Consider the following 21966-nt stretch of genomic DNA (forward strand, 5'->3'; position numbering starts at 1 on the left):
GGTATTATTTAGGAGTGATTTCCCACTCTTGAGTTACTTCAAAAAACACTTTTGATTCTCTTGGCTTTTCTCTCAATGTTCTGAGGCAGTTCATTACATATTGTTGGCATCTCCTATTATAACATATGTCATACATTAATATGTAAGACTAGCCTATGGTATGGCACTCACTGTATTGCACAAGCCCAGAAGAGTCCAAAAAAAAAAAAAAGTTGAGATTTTAAAAGATGGTGATTATGACCTGTTTTTTATTTGGACAGTTTGATATGTATGTAGATTTAGTACTGATGAAGGAGAGAAGGCTTACTTGAAGAACTCCACAAAGGAAAAGCCATAGCCATGTTGCTCTGCAATTCCCGCACACACAACGTTGGCAGATGCACCTATCAGTGTGCCGTTTCCTAAACATAAGGGAAAAGAAAATGAATGGTAACACCTGACCAAACATGTTACCAACAACCTGTTACCAAACATGGTAACACCTGACAAAATACTCAAATCTGACTTTAATATCAAATGAAAAACATAATTACTAAGTGCATGGACACATTTACAATGGACATGTAGCAAATATTTATGCACTGCTGCAATAAGTATATCAATAATCATGGCCATTTTTCATATTTCTCTCAGTGTTAATCTAATATAAAGTTTTACTATTTTTATTCTACTGCAAGCAACATTTTGACAGTAAGGGAGCATATCTTTCATGCCGTTCAATACTGCTGACATCTCAAAGGGTGTCAGTGTGGGGATGGAGCTGGTCGGTGGCAACATCATACTACCGATCGATAAGGAGCTGTCACAGTGCAGTTGATTAAGCTGACACACTATGACATCTTTCCCTCTCTCTCTTTGTGTCCTTCCATCCAAACAGAGCCATGCTGTGCTGAAGGGCCACTGGGTTGAGGCAGAGCCCGGGTGAAGCACACTTTGAAGGCCTTGGGCTGCTCTCACAAATAGTAGAGCCTGACCTCCCTGGAGAGTGGCACAGCTGTACAAAGTGTGGCTGTCACTTGGAGCATATGATGTCTTCTTCTGGCAGAGACCACTGATACATTTCAAACAGGGATAAACTATAAAGTTCCTGGGGTCTATAAGTAACTCTAGAAGGTTATTGTTTAGCCCATATTAAACAGTCGCATACCCTATTTTTATATTTGAGTTATATTTCATTTATACCATATTACATGAAGATAAAATGAATGGCCTACCCCCAAGACAAGCTCCCATAGCCAAGGCAAAGATGAGAGGTTTTACTGGCAAATTCACATCTACATCCTGACTCAGGTTGATGAGAACTGGAATCTGTGAGTACAGGAAGAAAAAAATCAATAAAAGTAAAAAATGTTTTAGTTTGAGAATCCTTAAGACAAAACACGCGGCTTCTATGCAATGCCTTTCCAAAATTATTCTAATAATGTATCTGAAGATATTTTACTTTTTAGGGTTGATTTGGATTTCGATCAGGTTATGGAAGCTCACATGTTCCAATATCAGCAACTCCCAGATACAAACACATAAAGACAGGGACATCTATTATGTGAAGTGTAGGTTGTAAATAAACATACAGTAGGTGATACACAAGACTGCGTGCCACCATGTCACCATTCTTTTATAGTTGGTTTTTATAGTGTAATTTCCTGAAATTTGTCCTCTGAGTTTGATTTAACAAAGGAAACACTAAGGTTTTCATGTGCAGTGCAGTAGAGAATATTTGTGTTGGTTCATGTAATTAGATAACAAGATGACTGATCACTGTTGTGCATATCACTTTCACAATTAGTTGTCTGCCTAAACATGAACAGGCATAGTTAGAGTGGAAGAGCCTCTACATATATTTTTACATTGATTTCTATGGTGAGCAGCACAGTGGGTTGGTGGTTAGCACTGTTGCCTCACAGCAAGAAGGTTCCTGGTTTGAAACTTGGCAAAAGGTACTCTGGTTTCCTCCCACAGTCAAAAAACATGTATGTCAGGTTGATTGGTGACTCTAAATTGCCCATAGGAGTGAGTGTGAGTGTGTGAGGTTGTTTGTCTCTATGTGGCCCTGTGATGGACTGGTGACCTGTCCAGGATATACCCCTGCCTTTCACCCAAAGAGAGCTAGGATAGGCTCCAGCAGATCCCTGTGACCCTAAATAGGGATAAGCAGGTATAGATAACGGATGGATGGTTTTTATGGTCTGATTGGAGAAAACAAATATTTTCTAAACTAGTGTGTCAAATTAGGAAATGCATTCTTATCCATTGTGCACTGAATTGAAAACTGATATGGTGTGAAGTCATTTTTAGAACAACACTTGCATGGTGCCTAAAAAAAGGTATAAACAGTACAACTAGTGGATACACTGAGGGAGGGCTGACTAGCCTGATGGTTTAAATTTAGTGAGCGACATCTCACTCTAGCAGTGTTTCTCACTGTCATTTTAATTGAGCACACTGGAGACCCTCTCAAACATCTTGGTGCAATTAATTTTGAGTCAAACAGACAGCTGACAGCAAAAGTGGTGCGAGAGCAGTTGGTTTGATACTTGTAACAAAGTTAATTGTAAAATAACAGTATGTCTGTCCCCACAGCTTAAGAGGCTTTACGATTTATGAGTGTTTGACAGAATCTTTCTGTATTTATGGAAATTCAGATACAACTTTGTAGGTGCCAGGACACACTACAATCAAAATTATTTTAACTTTAAATTAAAATAAATAAGCAAATTATGTACATTTGGGGGGGCTTCAGTCATAATTTTAGGCTGTTAGGCTGCTCAGCTGTAGTGAGACACTGAAATAAAGTAGTGTAAACTTTACTTTTTCATGCTAAATAGGTTGTGTATTTTAAAAAGAACAGGCTTAATAAACTGCAGCTTCAGCCTACACCGTCTGCATGTGAAATATGTATCCTATGAGAGTTTTCCTAGAGCAAATCAAGTGTTATACAGCCCAATATCACATAGAGTAGATTTGTCTCAAGGGGCATTACATTTGTACACAGTAGAAAAACTATTATAGTCATACAAAAGTGACAATACTGGCATCATCAGAAACTTTTTGTAAAAGTAAAGGTCAGATCATCTTTTCTGTCCAAACATATTGAAATCCAGCCATTTTTTTAAGGGCCATCTCATTTTAAATAACTAAGTGTCTACTCCTTCATGTAAACACAATATGACTAACTGCACTGTTTGTGATTTCCCAAAGATACACTGGAGTGTGAATTTAAAAACATCATACGGATGCCTCTTACCATGGTGGCAGTGAAGGGAATGTTGTCAATCAGAGAAGAAGCCAGTGCCGAAACCCACATCACCAAAATAATGGCTATGGCCAAACGCTGATCTTCAGGCACAGCCTGAGAGGGAGAGACAATAAGACTGAAAGATAATGGCTACCTTTATTGCAACCCAGGTGCACATGCCCTCCTTAGCCTGTCACTGATTTAAATCAAACACACCAATTATGTTCAGTCTTTGACACTGAACCTCACCTTCGGAAGTGGAGGATGACAGGGTGATGTTTTACATGTACGACCACAGCCTTTGAGTTTTACCACCGAGCTCTGCTGTACACACACACGGGATCGCCATGCACGATGTGGTTTCAACCCTCTTGATACTTCTCTCTTAGTTATTTGCAGTGAAAGGAGGAGATATTGTCTCCTTTAACCTGGCCTCTACTTGTATCAAGAGAGAAAGGCCATGCAATTCAACCCAGCATGTTGTCCATTGTTTGGGGACACCGAGCAGGTCAGAACCAGAAATAGCACACCACTTGTCATGTGTGATTATTACGAGTACAGTGGCCAACAGTCCAAACACATGCTGACGTACCTATTACTAGTCCAATTCTCTACTAACAGACACCTTGCGCCCATGACACACACAGGCAGGAATATGGGTGAAAATCACCTCAGACCCAATTTCTACTGCTGACAGGAATCAGATACAAACTAAATAATTGGATTCAGGGAAGTGCTGAACAAAAGGATCAATATGCACAAAATGCAATATCAAGTTGCCTGTGCCCAATTATCAATTATGTCAGTTGCATAGAGCGCTAAGAGTTGGCTTAAGGTTGAGAATGAGAGTAAAAACTCACTTTTATAAGCAGTGCTGTCTGTTCACCAATGTAGTCGATAAGCTGCAACTGGGCTAAAGCCTGAAAAATGAAAAAGAAAAGATTAATATGAAAAATATGGAGACAATTGGTTAAAGGTAGCAAGAGAAGAAATGCAATTTGGTTTTTACTTAGTGGCCATTAAACAGACAGAGACAAATGTCTTGTTATGGTATCACCTCTGACGCTGAGAACAAAAAAAATATTCATATACTGGAGGCAATTCCTTATGGGGCCACCTTAATGACACTACAGTGTTTAATGCATTTAACAAATAGTGTTGTCTTGGCCACCTCTATATCAGAGACTCAGAAGAGGAAAGCAGTAACTGTGCTGACATTACACTTTACAGTACTTCGGCGTATCTTGTAAAGATGTTTGTTGGAGCCGAGCCCCAGCTAAAATCTACATTCATCCTGGTGCTTGTTCACTTTTTATTTGTTATAATTACCTTGTGCAACAAATAGAAATTGCTGTTTGGAATCAGTTTGTGGTTTACACCATTTGGAGTTCAAAATCTCTTGGAAAAAAAAAACATAAATGGGCTACAATACCTCCATCAAAACAAAGAGGCCAGCAAAGAACAGTAATGTGGCCCACTCCACCCGGTGCAAGATGATCTCAAAATCTTGGATGTCAGCCAGAACCAAAAGCCACAGCGCACCCAGGACAGCAATCCAACCTGAGAGATATCAAGAAATGCCACCTGAAATCTCCATTTATAGCCAGAAAACATGCTGAGATATAAATTGTTTTATGGCTTTATCCATCAGAGCTCAATGTTGCAGATTTTCACAAATTCAGAAGATAAAAGCACATCAGTCATTCCACATGGGAGTACTTTGGAGACTTTTTAAATGATTAAAAGAGGTTCATTAATTGAAGTGAAGTTCCATCAGCTCTCTGTTCACTTGAATTTGTCTTTTAAAAACTCAGCAGGAAACAGGAACAGCATTCTTAATAAAATGTTACATATCTTACTGTACCGTCTTTACATCTAGGTTTGTTGTACTTCTACTGGTACATCTGCATTTCTAGTTTTTGCCGTCTTTCCTACCCCATAGAAGTCAATGATCAAAAGATATCCAAAATAAACATTCATTCATTCATTAGCTATACCTGCTTATTCTCATTCAGGGTCACAGGGATCTATCCCAGCTCCCTTTGGGTGGAAGGGGGTGGTACACCCTGTACAGGTCACCAGTCCATTGCATTAAAACAAACATGTATTGTGAAATTGTAAGCACCCGAACATGTGAGAATTCATTTGGTGAAGAGTGTTTAATGCAATCCCCGCATCTAAAATCTAATAAATAGCTCATACCATAAAGGGGTACTTCAGCAATAAAGATTAATAAAATATCTGCTGTGGCTTGGTGGGGTATGATGAAGCATTCATTATCACAGATATGTCATTTCAACACAGTGTAGTCTGGAAGACAAAAGTTGGCACCAGCCTGCTGATATTTACAATTAGAAAGTGTTCTTGAAAGAGGGAATAGTGTGCATCCACTTGGAGAAAATTAGATTAAACAGGTGAGCACCAGTAATTGCCTTGGCAAAGGCCTTTGGGGAAATAATTTCACAACTGATGGAAATTAGTGAAGAAAAAAGAGCAATGGAAGGACATAAAAAAATAGGTAATAGAAGGAAGATTAGATAAAGACATGAAGATAAAGAGGCTGATAAGAAGATCAAGATACAATATTCTTGCAGTTTCACAGCATGTCTACATGATCAGAATGTGATGAGTTGTTTCTGGGAGCCCAGGCCAGAGTTCAGCAAAACTTTCAGCTGGAAATGTGTGCTTTTTAACAAGAAATCTGGTTCTCCTATGCCAACACTACACTCGATGACACTGTCACGATTCCTGTTTCATTCCGGTTTGTGTTGGCCATTCTGCCCTGTCTCTTGCCAGTCTCCATCTGCCCACCACATGTCCTCGGATTTTTCTCGCTGTCCCAATCACCTGACTCACAGACACACACACACTCACCTGTCTTGTATTCCCAGTCACCAGACCTCATCCGCCCACCTACACACCTGTTCCCATTTCCCTCATTAGCTTCCCTATATATAACCCACTCCTTTTTTCCTTACACTGACTGATTCTTTGAAGCAACAAAAGACTAGTGTGGCAACAAAAATACAAGGATACTTTTGATTGTCTCACTACACAGGTACTCCCTGAGGCCGCCTCCCAAACACGCAGGCATAAGCAAGACGTAACAACCCCAAAGAGCTCTCCAATTAAAAAAGACTTTTAGGCAAGTCTAGGCAGTTTATGATAAATTCATCAATCATATTATCTGAAAAATGTATCACGGTTGCCATCCTCAGAGGCAAAATGTGTAATATTTAGAGTGTTCTTGTACTCTGCAGTATGATTACATAAACTGATGTTTCAGATTTTTTTTTTTATCTTGACAAAGATTAGACTTAAGGATTCAAATCAATTAAGATCTTAGGAATTTAACCAGAACTGGGACTTTTAAGAATGGATTTTATTCATTCATTATTCATTCATATTGAAGTAATAAATCTATACATGTTTACCAATGTTTTTCCCCAGGTGTTCATGTTTCTAACACTATTCAGTGACTTTCACCAGATCACTCACCTGAATTCTGCTTAGGGTCCAATGAGGATTCATCCAAAGCACAGTTGTAACTCAGACAGACACATTAGAGGGATCAAATGACCAGGCAATAATCAGACTGAAATTAAATCTTACTGTGTGAAGTTAATGAAATTTTAATGAGGCTCAATTTTTAAAGCACATATGAATGAATAGACTAGGCTTGCAGCAGTAGTCAACCCTCACTGTGACCTGCATACATTAATGAGAGCCATGTTTGGCCAAGCGCCTATCTCTCTCCAGAGAGATAGAAAACATGCTGCTGTGTGGTCATTTCCATTTAATAAACACCACAGAGAGGCGACCTGGGCCACAACTGTAAATAACTGAGCACGTTCGGCAACTGGGTGGCATCAGCAGTGAAGGAAAGGTGTATGATGGCAGCAATCTCCATTTAGGCAAAGCGCTGGCAGTAATGGCATGCTGTTAGGGTCATCTGCTCAGCATACTGTACACCAGAGACATCACAATCAGAAGCATTAGAGAGACAAGACATAACTCTCAACCTAAACAACACAGATTCAGAGCCCTGTGATCAGTTGACTATAGGCACTGACAAATTATTACTGTTTATATTGATGTGGTTAATGTGTTAGTGTGCAGATTCAATTCTAATATTCACTCCTGAGGGAAATGTGGTTGCTCAGCAGCCAAATGCTTGAATGGGTTAACTATGAGATAACTTTGTCTGCCATTTGCTCTATACAGTGGATATTTAGAGCTATTTCACTTAAAGCAGCTTCCTACTCTGACTGAAAATGAAGAGACAAAGAGGTGAGAGCGACCCAAAAATAAACAACTGCAAAATCAGGTGACATTTCTTTGTAGGTTCATCACAAATGACATCCGTCAGACAGTCATTTGATCAATTATTATAAAAAGAAGAATTATAGCAGCTTTAAGATAGAGGCAATCATTGATGTGTGTGACTGGCTCCCAATGTTAACAGCATTGCAATGACCTGAATGTCACTGCCTTGAATGAATTCACTGTATGTTCGTTTTGCTTTCGCAGTAGATTGTTTTTGTGATTCCTACTGGTGATTTTACAAGTCAAGTTATTTATTTCTGATCTTGTCACGTGTACTTTGTGTTGTTTGTCTGAAAGTTATTGTCACTGCCGCCTGTCTTTGCCAAGAAACTTTTCAGAAAAAGAATTTATGACACGAGCGGTTATCAACACGCCTATTGTGGTTTTACTAGAACACTGTTCATCAACAGATTTGGAATTGCAGCGGAAGAATAGATGCAATGTGATGGGGCTAAATGCAGCTTAGTTTCCATGTAATTTGTTGGCTCCGTTTGCTAGTCAGCCCATTATTTGGGCTCATTTCAAATGCAAGGAGAGAGGAAGTTGAGTTTCATAATTACATGACAAAAACTATAACCACCCAGTAAAGCACCCAGCCTGTGAAAACAGTGCCCTAATGAGGTAGTGCTGCGCTTACCGAGATCAAGATGAATGCTGGGGACGAAGGAGTTGAGGAAGAACATGAAGATCACCACCGCAAGGACGGACACACACTTCACCAAGAGAACCTTGTCAGTTATTCTGTGCTGTGTAGGAGAAAATATAGTCTTTCTTTATGTGGTGAAGGGGACGGGGTGACGATTTTATCATGCAACTGACGGTATTTGTCTTAAGTAAACTTTCAAAGACTGGGCCAACTTCATTACTAAAATAACATCAATGCACCACAGCCACAGTGGGTGAAGAATATGTCCAAGGTACGAGTATGAAAACTTGCCTTCTTTTGCAGTTCTTGAATGTTTTGCTCCCAGTTCTTATCCTCCTGAGAAATTTGTCTGTCACAGAAACATTTAAATCAAATTAATTTAATAAAACAAAAAAATTTTTGATTATAGAACTAATCACTTAGCTTGGAAATACAATGAGGGGAAACGTGCTGTTGAATGCTGTGTACAGTCAGGGACTGATTTCCTGACATAAAACAAGAAACTATTCTTCCTAATTTTTTCCTTTCGTTGCTTCTATTCTAACCTTTGGAAGGTTTTCATCATCTTGCGGAGAAGACTTTCTAAGTTGAGGACTTTTTGCATCAGGAGACATTTCACAGCTGTCTCCTCTCGGCTGGCAGGGTTAATGCGCTGAGCCGTCTGCCTCCAAACTAGAATCTCGTGCTTGAGTTCTGGAAGAAAAGAGACAAACAGGAGAGATAACCACCTGTTTAATACATGGTACACACATGGACTTGATCAGCCGTGAAGCTCGGTAGAAGCACATAACATGCATAATGGGGGACTTGGTTTGGTAATAGCTCCTACACCTGAGGCTACTGAAAAGATATTAAGATGTTTTCAGTCAATATGTTGTGAGCCCCCATAGAGGGATTAATGCAGCCAAAGGCATATTGGCCAATTCAGCAGCAACCAATGATGAAGCACAGATGTAGCCTGAGTGAGCTGGACACCTGTCTGCATATCAGTAGGTGCCTTCCTTTTTTCAGCAAGGTTGCTAGGTGACCTTAATAGGATCTACCCAGCACATAAAAAACATTCCTGTAAGAAAATCTGCACAATTACCAGTCATGGCAGGGGCTTTGAGCTGATTTAGCTTCCTGCTCTCTTGGGCAGGCCAGGCTGGGAGGAGAAAAGGAAACTCCACAGGGTGGGATTTACAGATGGGCTATCAGGCTGGCATTGAACAATCAATGCAGTTATCAGCAGTGGCTTCCTTTAACCTTCCTGGGGGCTCAGTGTGACAGTACAGCTCCAAACGGTCTATCTTCCTCACTCCTCAAATTAGAGCAGTTTAGTGATGACTGGGGAGCTTGGTGGGCTCTGTTTTAATGATCCCCTGCTAAGGTTCACTCTGAGGGGGCACACACTGACACAGTGACCGGATGAATTGTTAACAGTTTCACACACATGTATCCCTGCTTTATTAGTTTGGCCATTATCTACATCCCTGGGGTGTCATATGCAAAGATCTATAGTAGCACCGAATAGATTCTAGGATGGATAATGTAGTTAGTATTGAAACTAAACATAGACACAGTTTTCATTCTTATTAAATGATTTTATTCTACCTCTGGACAATGGAATGGCCAAATAATTTTCTCTTCTGTTAATGGATAATTAAGGAGATATATTAAAGAACTTTGGTCTGTGACATTAGCTGGATAGTTTTTTGCAACAGTGCAAACAGGAAAGTAAAAAACTTTCTGTAGTAACAGTTTAACCAAGAAGGGAGTCCTGTGCTGAGCTCAGGCTGCTCTCTGGATGAAGCTGATTTTTCACTGCCAAATAGTCAAAGCCAACAGCTGAACATCAGAGAAAAGGGGATTTCTGAGACGAGCCATGTGGTGTCTGGGATAGTGGGTGAGTCACCAGATTCTCGAGGGAGCGAGGCTGCTGAAAGAGGCAAGAGGTGAAAGCGCTCTGCCCGAGTAAATGATGCAGAACTTAGACTATCACCATGGGGACTTTAATTAAACTAATTTTTACCTAATTTACTGAGACCAAAATAAGGTTTGAAAATAAAAGTAGTAGTTGCAAATCTAGATATAAACATTACTATTAACATCTACTAGAATAGGACTGCAGAGAGATCATCCCTTTTATTAACTATCTGACCACATTATAGAAATGTTATCATGAGAACAAAATAACAATATAAATTGAATACTGTGGAAATTACCTGAGGCTGATGGGGTCAAAGTCTTCAGTTCAGTGGGCACTATACATCACATGAAGGAGTTATATTGCTAAGGCCATTATGTCAAGCTAATTAAGTTTCTATGAGGTCAACAAATCAGTTGAGGAGACGAGTAGCTTTAATATGTAGGTGGTATGTGCACAGGTTCTTAGATCAATACACTTCTTAGAAATAATTTTAAAAACCTCATAACTGATTTTATATTCCGCCAAATTCAGGGCACTGCTGTGATTTACATTTCAGTTGCATGACAACACGATAATCCCTCCCCAGTAGTGCCGCAGGAACATCACTCGCAAAATAACAAAGTTTGTGTAAAAAGCGAAAGACGATTTAGCAAAAAAAAAAAAAAAAAAAAAAAATACATTTTTTAATCAGGACTTCCTTCTCAATCAGTAAAAAAATATCCTAACCTCTGACATTGTATTTGTGACAAAACTGGCGCTCACCAACTATTTCAATTGACTCTCTGTTGTAGAGTTTTTTATTCCAGTAGAGCATCCGCAGGAAAGGGAATGAGGTGAAAAGGACAATGCATATTCCCAGGAACATGTAGCCTGTGAAACTGGCAAAATCAATCCCCTGTAAGACACAGTAATAATCTGTTAAACATTGTCATAAAAACAAAGACATATCCAAATTTCCCTTCCAATATAACCATTTGAGCATAGACATCAGTTATTGAAAGAAAAAGGGTGGCTGTATGCAGAGATTACTTGTATTGTAGCCTGGTACAAAGTGATAGCAATAATGTGGTCTTCTGAAAAAGACTCTAGAGAAAACTAAACTCGAACACTGTAGCTGAACTGTTCATTGTCTAAGGGAGAAAACTATAGAAAACGATGTAATCCTCTAATTGTGATACGCTCTATCACTGTGATACAGTAATTACAGTGCCGGACGTTTGGCAAAGAATAGAGTCGCTTAAATGTATATGCTGTGATTAAGCAATACAATGCAATACAAGTTTATATCTCAGCCTGGGAAATTACATAAAAAAGAAAAGCATTAGATTTGATTGTTGCACATAAAAGAGTGGTGATCTTAAGGCATTCTTAAGGGTTTTTTTTTTTTTTCAGATCCACCAACCACTAGTGTGGCAAGTACCAGCAGCCTCTGTCTGAAGTTCAGCAGCCTCTGTCTGAAGTTGTCTTCAAAAATTAAATCAAATCCTTTAAAAAGATCACAATTTAAGTCTAGACACAGACTTCCACAGTATGAAGTTTCAAGAATTAAACTACAGATATTTAACAATAAAACTGGTTAATAGTGACCTCTATAGGACTTGCAATTTAAAGTTGCTACAGTCTGGGTTCATTTCTGTTTTAGCCTCATATTTAAAACAAAAAACTTTTTTAAAATTTTGAATATCCCATATCTACGTCTCAGTCCCAGTCTGTGACATATTTCTCATCATTCCAGTTGTTCAATAGAAAGAAAGAATAGAGTAACTTTGAGAGCTGAGTCTTATTCTTTGTGCTTGCTGCAGTAATGCATCTCTGTTTGTAGCCATATAATGTGACCCTGGTGAGTCCATATTTCAGAGCCAATGTCAATGACTCTACTGCCTGGTTGGAGGACATCCATTTGGCAGGGAAAGTCGCCACAGTCTCTCAGTGAAATCATACCAGAAATAGGTTTAGATTTAGTACAGTATGTGCCATGCTTACATACTTGCTCTTCAACAAATCAAAGACAGGGACACTGATGACGGACAGAATCACTAAACATATACTTCACAGCTGTCCCATTCTATCTATCTCTGAATTACTCCTGCAATCCCCTTGACAAAATCAAGTGAGCATGCAAACAAACCAACAGGCGAGCAAACCATGCATGCACACACAAGCTGTCCTTATCAGAGGCCAGACATTGAGTGAATAAGCGCGCCACTGCCACCATGTCCCCGTGGTTCTGTCACCTGGGAATAGTAGCCAAGACAAACAGGGCAGCAGGGCTGCAATGAGCCCGGTGTGGTTGCAGCTACTGTATACAGGAGGAGACCACATACTGCTACACCCAAAAGGCTAAACTGTCACATACAGTGAACAGATGTCACATCGAGCAGCTGGGAAAATATCATGTCTTCTAGTGATGTATGACCCGCTGACTGAGAGAAAAGTGAAGGTTATGTGAACAGCCTACAAGTCGTTGACCTTTTCGGACACAAACAGGCTGCTCTGATTAACTCAGTTAAATGTCTTCGCTGCTTTTCAAAGCTATCATCTTTGTCACATCCTGTAGGATTAGGACAACCTGTCTCTAAGTGGGTCTCCAACACATCACAAAGTGGTAGAGGATAACAACAGGAGGTTAAAGTGGAGTAATGTTCATTCTAGCCCCAATGTCTAATTTAATTAGACTAACAAATACATTGTAAAATGCACATTATTTTCAAGAAACATTACCTTGTAATTTAAAAATGATTATAAAATTAATAAATCTAAATAAATCCGAAGATATTTGTGAAGTCACCCTGGCCCTAGTGGCACAAAAACTTCACAAAGACTGTCACAATGCACTCAACCAAGTGTGGTGTATGTCAGCCACCACTGGCAAAGATCTGGGCATTCAGTTACAAGGTTTTACACATTATTGCATCAGGATCGACACAGTCTCCTTCACAAGCTTAATCAGAGACTGACCCCAAAGAAAGAGTATCTAGCAAGCCCCAACATGCTGCTTATGGAAGACTGGAGCCACACCAACATGAGCTGCTGCTGAAGTGCAGCTGAATTGGGAAGAAAAAGGTGTTACCCCACAGAGTTGTCAGAAATTATTAAATGTGTGGCGGGAGGAGAATTCAGAGTGGTGTGTGTGTGTGTGTGTGTGTGTGTGTGGTATTGATAATAAATGTATGAACCGCATGATACTGTAATATTCATAGTAAAATAACCGAATGAACGAGGGGGTACAAATTTCAAGTCATCTTATAAATGTTTGATAAGAAGAGCGCTAAAGCAACAATATGCAACACTGGGCAAGTACCTTGAAACAGGAAGGTGTTACAGTTTCTCTGCTACTACTTTGACATTTTTAATTCCTGTGATTTATGAAGGCAGCAGGAAACATAAATTGTTTTTAGGTCCATATCTCCATTCGTCACCAGTACATCAGCGTAAACAAGGGCACAACTCGCATTGTATAAATAGATAAAAAGACTGTTTTGAACAGAAATAAAACATGTACAGCCCAGCAAAGAGAGATGATTAAATCTGTCATCAGTATACCCACAATGGATGGACATGATGGAAGGCAAATGTATGTATAGTGAAATACTGCATGAATAAATGTCAGTGTTCGTAAGAAAGAGCATGAATATATTGTATCTACAACAGCAGACAGTTTTTACCAGTAAACTATTATTGCTATAGGTACTGAGTGATCACATTATCAAACCAATTTAAATGTTATCATTGAGTTCATGAAACTATTTCAAAACCAACTGACCAACTGCTTAAAACAACACAAGGTCAGTTCAACTTTAGGGAAATCGATCTGTACTTTTAGGAAGCACAAGCGATTGTGAATTAGTTTTGCCTGCTTTGGTGCACATACAAGTGACAAAAGGTGTAACGCAAAAACAAGACAACTCCAAAAAAGGGTTTTGCATGTGGTAGCCACAGACAACCGTTCTCTTCTTATCCTTCCTGACTGACTCTTCTCAAGTTTCGTGTTTTGCTCGTGTCCTTGTCTCTACTGGTAGCATGAGGCAGGACCTGCAGTCAAGTTGCCCAGGTAGTCCAGTTACTCCTACATGGCATATCTATACATGCAGTCACACGAAGCTTTCTCCCAGCAAAGTCTCAAGAGCCGTTACACCAGGAGAGCTGGACAGGGCTGTAGAAGGACAACAACCCAGCAGTAGGATCAGTATCTGCTCCTTTGTGCAAGGAGGAACAGGAGAAGCACAGTGAGAGCCCTATAAAATGACCTTCAACAGGATACTGGTGTGCAGGATTCTGACCAAACTGGGAATAACAGACTCCATCAAGGTCCAACACCCTCTCGCACGACCTGTGCTCACAGCCCAATGTCGTGCAAGTACGACTGGCATTTGCCAGAGAGCCCCACAACTGGCAGGTTCACCACTGGTGCCCCGGTACCTTTACAGATGAGAGCAGGTTCACACTGAGCACATGTGACAGGCGTGAACAATACACTTCTCACTTCCTCTCTTCTTATGACTAACATATTATTAAAACCAGGTGCCACAGCCAGCATGCCCATGTAAGGTGGCCCTCCGCTTACAGTCTTCTTTAATAACACCTACCAAATGTAACCCCGGAATAACAAACCAAAACAATGAGCCTAACATGGCTTACAGCTCCATAAAGCTGTAGAACTAGATGTTTAATTTTGGAGGGACTTGCAGTCTCAGAGTACATTTCACATTACATTTGAAGTAATGTTAATATTAAAATATTGCTCACTGATGCTTTAAAGTGACACTGTTTGGAATAATAACTGTCAGCCTTGTTCTTAATGAGCATTTATTACTGCCTGAGCAGTGATGATTCTTTCATATTTACACCTTGTCATTCCATGTGAAGGCACAAACCTTTGTACACCTCATTCTAAGGTGCCAATTATCTTGTCAAGTCTGCTCAACTAGTCATATTTATATAGATTATACAGAAGGTTAAACTTAAAAGAAACACTGTCGCTGAGTGTTTCCAGTCAGAGGCGGTGGCTTTGTTATATATTTGATTACTTTTCTGGAAGAAATCCTTCCCTACCAAGATGGCAAGGGTAAAGCTAATCAATACAAACAATGACTCATGAGGAGAAGCCTTGATTATCCCAGCACTCAAATGTAATTTAGCCATAAAGTCTGAATCTAAATTATGTTGGCCTTATTTAAAAAGACAGAGTCCTCTATAACAGACATTAAAGATAAATAAAGGTTTAGAGATGACAAAAATAAATCGAGTTTCCACCTGAGGGATCTTGAGACTGAATCCATTCTAGTACTGTACTATCTGGACAACTCAAATAAAAAATAAAAAAAAGTCAATTCCCTTATTAGTCTTATTATTCTCTGGTACAAGTCATCAAGGGCATGTTTGCTTTATGAGGATTCTGGTTCATGTGCCAGCTGATGTGTTACAGTATATTAGTGACAGTAGAGAGCTGTAAAAGTGCCTACTTCTTTGCGCAGGCCCTGATTTGATACTATAATGACATTGGGTGGATCTCCGACAGCTGTGGCGGCCCCTCCGATGTTGGTGAAGATTACTTCTGCAATCAAGACATGTCTGGGGTCTAGATTAAGCACCTCACACAACCTGCAAAATCAGATAAACAGAAAAGCCCTTTAGCCCCGATTACATCGCAATGGGTGGTTGAAAAAAAAAAAAAAAAAAATACAGGAATATAAGAGGGATATTAGAAGATAAAAAGCATCGGTCCTTTAACATTGAGGCTGGTACAGGAAATCCCCCCATTGGCCTGGTAACAAACCAGAGTACAGATCTGTGTATGTGTTTCCAGGTGTCTAATTTCAGTCAAGTCAGAGTTTCATCTCTATTTTGACCTGGCAGCAAAGCGATTATGAGAACTTAATAATGGTTCACTGAACGGATTTGATTCAAGGGCAGAAAAAAGAGGCACTAATAATGAGGAGGAGACAGAGGAGGGTGGCACACACACAGTTGATTTCTAAGACACTACACCGCAGTAAATTGCAGCTTATGTGTAGTAGCTCTATTTTTAGGGATGTAATGTGTGTTTGCCTGGGCTGGGATACATTTTCATTATTCAAAGAGGAGGTTGTGATCTACTGATTGATGTGACTATTTAAAAACTACTACACGATTACTGGCTACAGAGGACCTTCAAGTTAAAAGCTAGGAAAACATGTAAGCGTTAATGAGGAAGAATAAATATTTCAAAGAATAATGAACATTTAGAAATATTCTGGTGGTGAGTAAAGAAGATCATATCACAGCTGTCTATAAAATTTAAGGTAATAGCCAAATGACATTTAATTTAGCTTAACACACACTCTGTAAAGGGACCAAAGAGTGTGGCTGTGTCCAGAGATAACAAAGTAGGCCAACAGTGACAGCACCGCGAAACCACACTAATTAACATGATGTATTGTGTTGGTTTGCTGGGTCAAAAACAAACCTAAAAATGACACTTAACCGACTGTTTATATGCTGGAGCAGGTAGATCATACCCACATACACACGCACACACACGCACACTTATATAGCGATGATGCTGCACTAACCTAACCAGGCACTTGTGGTAGCTTCATATTTATTATAAAAACATGAGAATGGTATTAATCGTGTCATCTACCAGAAAGTGCATAAATGTACTGTGTATTTCAGTCTATCCCTTAAGAAAGTAAATAATGAATGTAACAATGGCTTGACTACGGCAAATATCTTCCATTTGAAACTATTAAGACACTTCTGAAGCTGCGTCTAAATGTTTAACAGCAAGGTGGTATAGCTATGTATGATCAGACATTGTTTTTAATGCGTTTCTCTATTATCTCACTATGGAAGGGTGAGGTCATAAAACATACGGGTTGGTTAAAATGAATCTCCAAACTGCCCATAACTATCAGTGTGGGTGAACAGCTGTCTGCCTCAATATAACAACCTGTCCTGGGTGTTCTCCTGCTCACTGTGAGCTGGGGATAAACAAGTACGGATAATGGATGGATGGAAATTTCAAATGACCTTATGGTGACAGGGGTGAAAAGCATCATAGTGGTCACATTGTCCAGAAAAGCAGAGAGGATGGCAGCAATGAGACAGAGGATGATAATCATTGGCCACACTCTTCCTCTGGATAACTGGTAAGCCTGCAGAGAGAACAAATATCATGCAGTATTGATGTCAGTGGTAAATTAGGGTCCCATTAGGAGGATGGCTTAACACATTTTCATTCTAAGCTCAAGAAGGACTTAAACTTTAAAAGTGAGTGGGTCAATGTACAATTGGTCTCCTGATTTCTGACACTTCTGAGATGTGTTTCATACTTTCAACACATCAGGAATGACACAGTGAAACATAATTATCAAAAAGACGTTAATGCAAAATGACCATTATGTGTAGTAGTACACAACGAGGTACTGCATTCCTAAAATAACTATATTATATAGAATTACACACACTATCCTTCTGATGCATCCAGATAACAACAATATACCACTATTAACCCTTTGGAGCAGCTCAGAACAACCAACTTTTAGGAATAAATAGTACAGTGTGGCTGAGCAGCTAAGCTCTCCTCTGAGAAGGTTTTTATTTGGAGTGCATGCCCTTGTTCAACTCGCATTTAAAATTTATGAGCCTGCATGATCCCACAGTTTTTCCAGGTCTGACTATACCCTTAAGGACAAAAGCATCTGCCTTCCTCCACCATCAGCAAGGAACATTTCTGAAAAATCCTGAACATCCTAGAGCTGCCTTTGTGATGGTAGGAAAAATTTACTAGTAGAGAATATATATTCATTGATCATTTGGAGAATAGATGTGGATGTAAACTGAAGCACCAATGAAACCCAGATTAAGCAAAATTATTTCTACATTCCTGGAAAGTGTGATCATACAACTATAAATCAAGAAATCAACTGTTTAAAGGTGATTTCAGTGTTTGTACTCAGTGCTGTCAGTCAACAACTTTTTTTTCTTCTTCTTCTCATGTAAGAAAAAAAAAACAAATTTGGCTCATATCAGTGCTGACCTAGTTTTCTGAACTTTCCCACAAAACAAAGCAAATGTCATTCTTGTCAGCTCATTAGCATGTTGTATTTTTGAGTCAGAACGTAAAGATAGGCATCAAAACTTGTTCGGTCATCTTACAGTACAAAGGTCTTCCCAGAACTTTGGAATATCAGATGAAACAAAATAAAAACTGCAGACTTGTCATGTATCAGAGGTAATTTCAGAAATAGCTCAAAGCCTGTCACCTCTGAGACAACTCTAAAATACCACTGGGCAGCTATTTTCTGTACTTGCCACTCACTATCCCACATGGTTAAAGGTAAACATGCAAATGGTGATTCACTGAAGATGCTAAAATATCTACTAACTGCTAAGAAACCATCATTCTCAATTGAGTCATTAACTCACCTTAACAGCACAATAATCAAAGAAGCCAGTTTCCGAAAAAATGGCCACCAGTACCATCTGTAAGAAACAGGACACATTTCCTGTTATGTAACAGACTATATGCATCATGATATTTCAAAATCCAGACTAGTCACCACATATTCATATAAGAGATGGAGGTCTGTGTGTGTGTGTGTGTGTGTGTGTGTGTGTGTGTGTGTGTGTGTGTGTGCGTGCGTGTGTGTGCATGTGTGCGTGTGTGTGTGTGTGTGTATTTCTAATTTCATAATACTAATACTTTCTTAACTGACCCAGTATGGTTCTGGCATTGTATGGTATTATGGTAGCAAAATTGGTGTATGCCCAACAATCAAAACACACAGCTTGATTAAATTTCATAGAGAATGAAAAAAAGATAAATGACATACATCATCCATAAATGGATCAGCATTGCTTTCTATACAGTATAATGTGGTGCTTGTATCTTATGAGTCTTGTATATAGAGTACTTAAATTGTATTGTCTTTGGGTCTGGATTTGTGTCAGGACCTCTCTCTGGTGTATTACACAGAATGAGATGAAAATTTCAGTGGCAGCTGTTGATAGTGGATGTTGTCCAAAAGAAGCCACCATCTGTGGTCCTTCATCAATATGAAATTAAGACAGCACTGATCTAGCAGAATTATCTTTTATGTGACTAATTAGATATTTTGTGCCTAAAAAGAATAGTTTAAATTAAATTCAGTCTATTTTTAGCTTTCAGAGAAACATTTTAGACATGCTCTTCAAATTTGATCCCAAACTTGACAGGACACATTTGTCTCCATGGAGACAAGATTTTATCCTGTCAATTTCACTTTCCTCTACAAGAACAGATATCAGTGTCAGGTGCTGGGAAGGCTGGTAGAAAGGGCTTAGATAGAATTAAAGATGTCAGAATGTGCAGAAAACATGTATAAATATGTTTCTGTGAGGATTTAAAAACAACAACAAAAAAAAACAGGCTGTCCCTAAGGAAATGTGTTGAATAAATTAACATATGAAGGACTTCTGTAAGTCTCACCATGCCAAACAGAAGAGCTAGTGTCTCATAGTCGATCCACTCTACCACAGTAACCAGACTGGGTCGCTGTGGGACAGACAAACAAAAAAACATAAATCAGACATGGATTTATTACCAGTTCACATGTGAAGAGAGAGAATTAAGGAAAGAGTCAACAAATTAGTGCAAGATACATTAATAACTAGCCGAGATCTGGCAAATTTGTTTTCCATACAACAGTGAGGAATTTGTTGAAACCAAACTGCAGCACTGCACTGGCCCAGATATTTCCTGTGGATGCTATACATCTCTTTCCAGGGGCTGGCATTTTGACTTGTTTTAGCAGGGAAAGCACAGGTGTTACTAACAACACTGATGCTGGCCCAGCAAGCTGCACAGGCTCAGTACTCTCCAACTGCTGCACATATTTATGTTACTAATTACTGCGGGAGCTGGGACCTTGAAAACAACTTTCCAAGCTGTGATATTTTACACTAATAAATTATTACATCTTTCCTTTTCAGAATATTTTGTTACCATAGATAATGAATGCTGGTAAAGTAACATTATCCAAACTATTCTGCTGTGAATTGATTGGTAGGAAGTCAAAGTATAGTATATGAACACAGGAGCAGATCAATTGCTCTGGTAACAGAAATGAAGTATGACTGACACGGCCACCAGGAAAAAGTGGGCTATAGCCCAGCTTTGTTCAACATGCATCACGAAATTTATTCAATAGTCACGACTGAAAAAGATAGATCGCAAACAAGTAGATTTATGGCACATGAAGGAATGTAATCGGGTTTAATTATTATTATTTTACCCCTATGAAACACAAACAATTCAGCTAGAAAACTGATCATTCCTGATCATCTCAAGCTGTCATTATTGTATCATAAATACCACGTATTTTAAATGATATTTTGGATATGAATATCGCATCATATAAGCTTATGTTTCAAGTTCCAGCTGTCCCCCTGTTATTTATTTTCCAGCAAACTAAATTAGAAGAGATTAAAAAAAAAAGAGACTCACATCACCAATGATAGCCAGAGCAGCCAAGGCTGCCAGAGATCCCAGCATGGCTGCTAGAGTGCGGTGTACAATCTGAAAATTGCATTAACATACAAAAAGAATTAATGTCACTAAAATGAAGAAAGTCCAAATAATCTTTTGTCACCCTCATCCAATAGACATACAGTACAAGCTACTGTTGAATCAAGCGCTCTATAAGTCACATGAGTGAAATGAAATGACTTCCTAGTCACTATTGCAAAGCTTTTTGTGGCATATTGTTTGGTTTTGCACAGTCCAGAGCAACGGAGAGTGTGGAAAAGAAGTGAAGAGATGTGTGCAAGAAGGCTGGAACGGGTGGAGGAAAGTATCAGGTGTGATGTGTGATAAAAGAGTGTCAGCAAGAAAGAAAGTTAAGGTGTACAAGACAGTGGTGAGACCAGCAATGTTGTCTGGTTTAGAGACAGTGGCACTGAGAAAAAGACAGGAGGCAGAGCTGGAGGTAGCAGAGCTGAAGATGTTGAGGTTCTCTCTGGGAGTGACGAGGATGGATAGGATCAGGAATGAGGACATCAGAGGGACAGCTCATGTTAGAGGTTTTGGAGAAAAAGCCAGGGAAGCCAGATTGAGATGGTTTGGACATGTTCAGAGGAGGGACAGTGAATACATTGGTAAAAGGATGCTGAGGTTAGAGCTGCCAGGAAGGAGGTCTAGAGGAAGACCAAAGAGGAGGTTCTTGGATGTAGTGAAGGAGGACGTGAGGATAGTTGGTGTGGGTGAGGAGGATACAGAGGATAGGGTTGAATGGAGGCAGATGTGGCTGTGGTGACCCCTGAAGGGGGCAGACCAAAGGAAAAGAAGAAGATTACATTACCTTACCATATACTGCATCTCAACCAAATGTAATTCAAGAAGACATTCCTAATGAGCCCAGTTTTTCTTAGATACAGTAGCATAGTAGCAGTAACAGGAAAAAATGAGACATGAAAATCATGTTGAGACTTGTGCTCCATTAGGTCTGTGATCGTCTGCCATTTTCTTCTGAGAAAAATATGAGGAAAGGCACAACTTTGAGGACATATTGCACTACCAATCCATGCCAGTGTTCAGAGTTGCTGTTCCCCAGCAGGCTCCATTAATAATAAACTGCAGGACAGAACGTCACTTCATGTATTTTGGTAAATGCTGAGGCTGCTCCTAATACCAAATACTTAAATGGAAGTGTAGTTCATTATTTTTACTAGCACATCTGTGACATTTGCATTACATAAGACATACATAAGACTGCTCACAGGCAGGTTTATTCAACACATCAAGAACAGTGTCTGTCGTGGTCTTCAATGCAGGTTGAACTTGATGAACTACTGAACACTAAATTGGGTCTTGTCGCTCAAGATGAATAA

The 21966-nt window shown here is 39.4% G+C and overlaps 1 protein-coding gene across 1 annotated transcript in view; it reads right to left on the reverse strand.

The window, feature by feature from the left end:
- oca2 (oculocutaneous albinism II) overlaps positions 1-21966 on the reverse strand; it is a 40430-nt gene that overhangs the window by 9558 nt on the left and 8906 nt on the right. Inside the window, exons 9-22 of the mRNA XM_026305220.1 lie at positions 20585-20656; positions 19568-19633; positions 18526-18582; positions 17128-17252; positions 15579-15717; positions 10879-11011; positions 8753-8900; positions 8499-8556; positions 8199-8307; positions 4668-4795; positions 4096-4155; positions 3245-3349; positions 1215-1308; positions 308-401 (exon numbers count right to left, since the gene is read on the reverse strand). Coding sequence (XP_026161005.1) covers positions 308-401; positions 1215-1308; positions 3245-3349; positions 4096-4155; positions 4668-4795; positions 8199-8307; positions 8499-8556; positions 8753-8900; positions 10879-11011; positions 15579-15717; positions 17128-17252; positions 18526-18582; positions 19568-19633; positions 20585-20656 — 1388 coding nt within the window. The remainder of the gene's footprint in view (positions 1-307; positions 402-1214; positions 1309-3244; positions 3350-4095; positions 4156-4667; positions 4796-8198; positions 8308-8498; positions 8557-8752; positions 8901-10878; positions 11012-15578; positions 15718-17127; positions 17253-18525; positions 18583-19567; positions 19634-20584; positions 20657-21966) is intronic.

Source organism: Mastacembelus armatus, chromosome 4 (assembly GCF_900324485.2).
Source record: "Mastacembelus armatus chromosome 4, fMasArm1.2, whole genome shotgun sequence".
In the NCBI taxonomy this organism is placed as follows: Eukaryota; Metazoa; Chordata; class Actinopteri; order Synbranchiformes; family Mastacembelidae; genus Mastacembelus; species Mastacembelus armatus.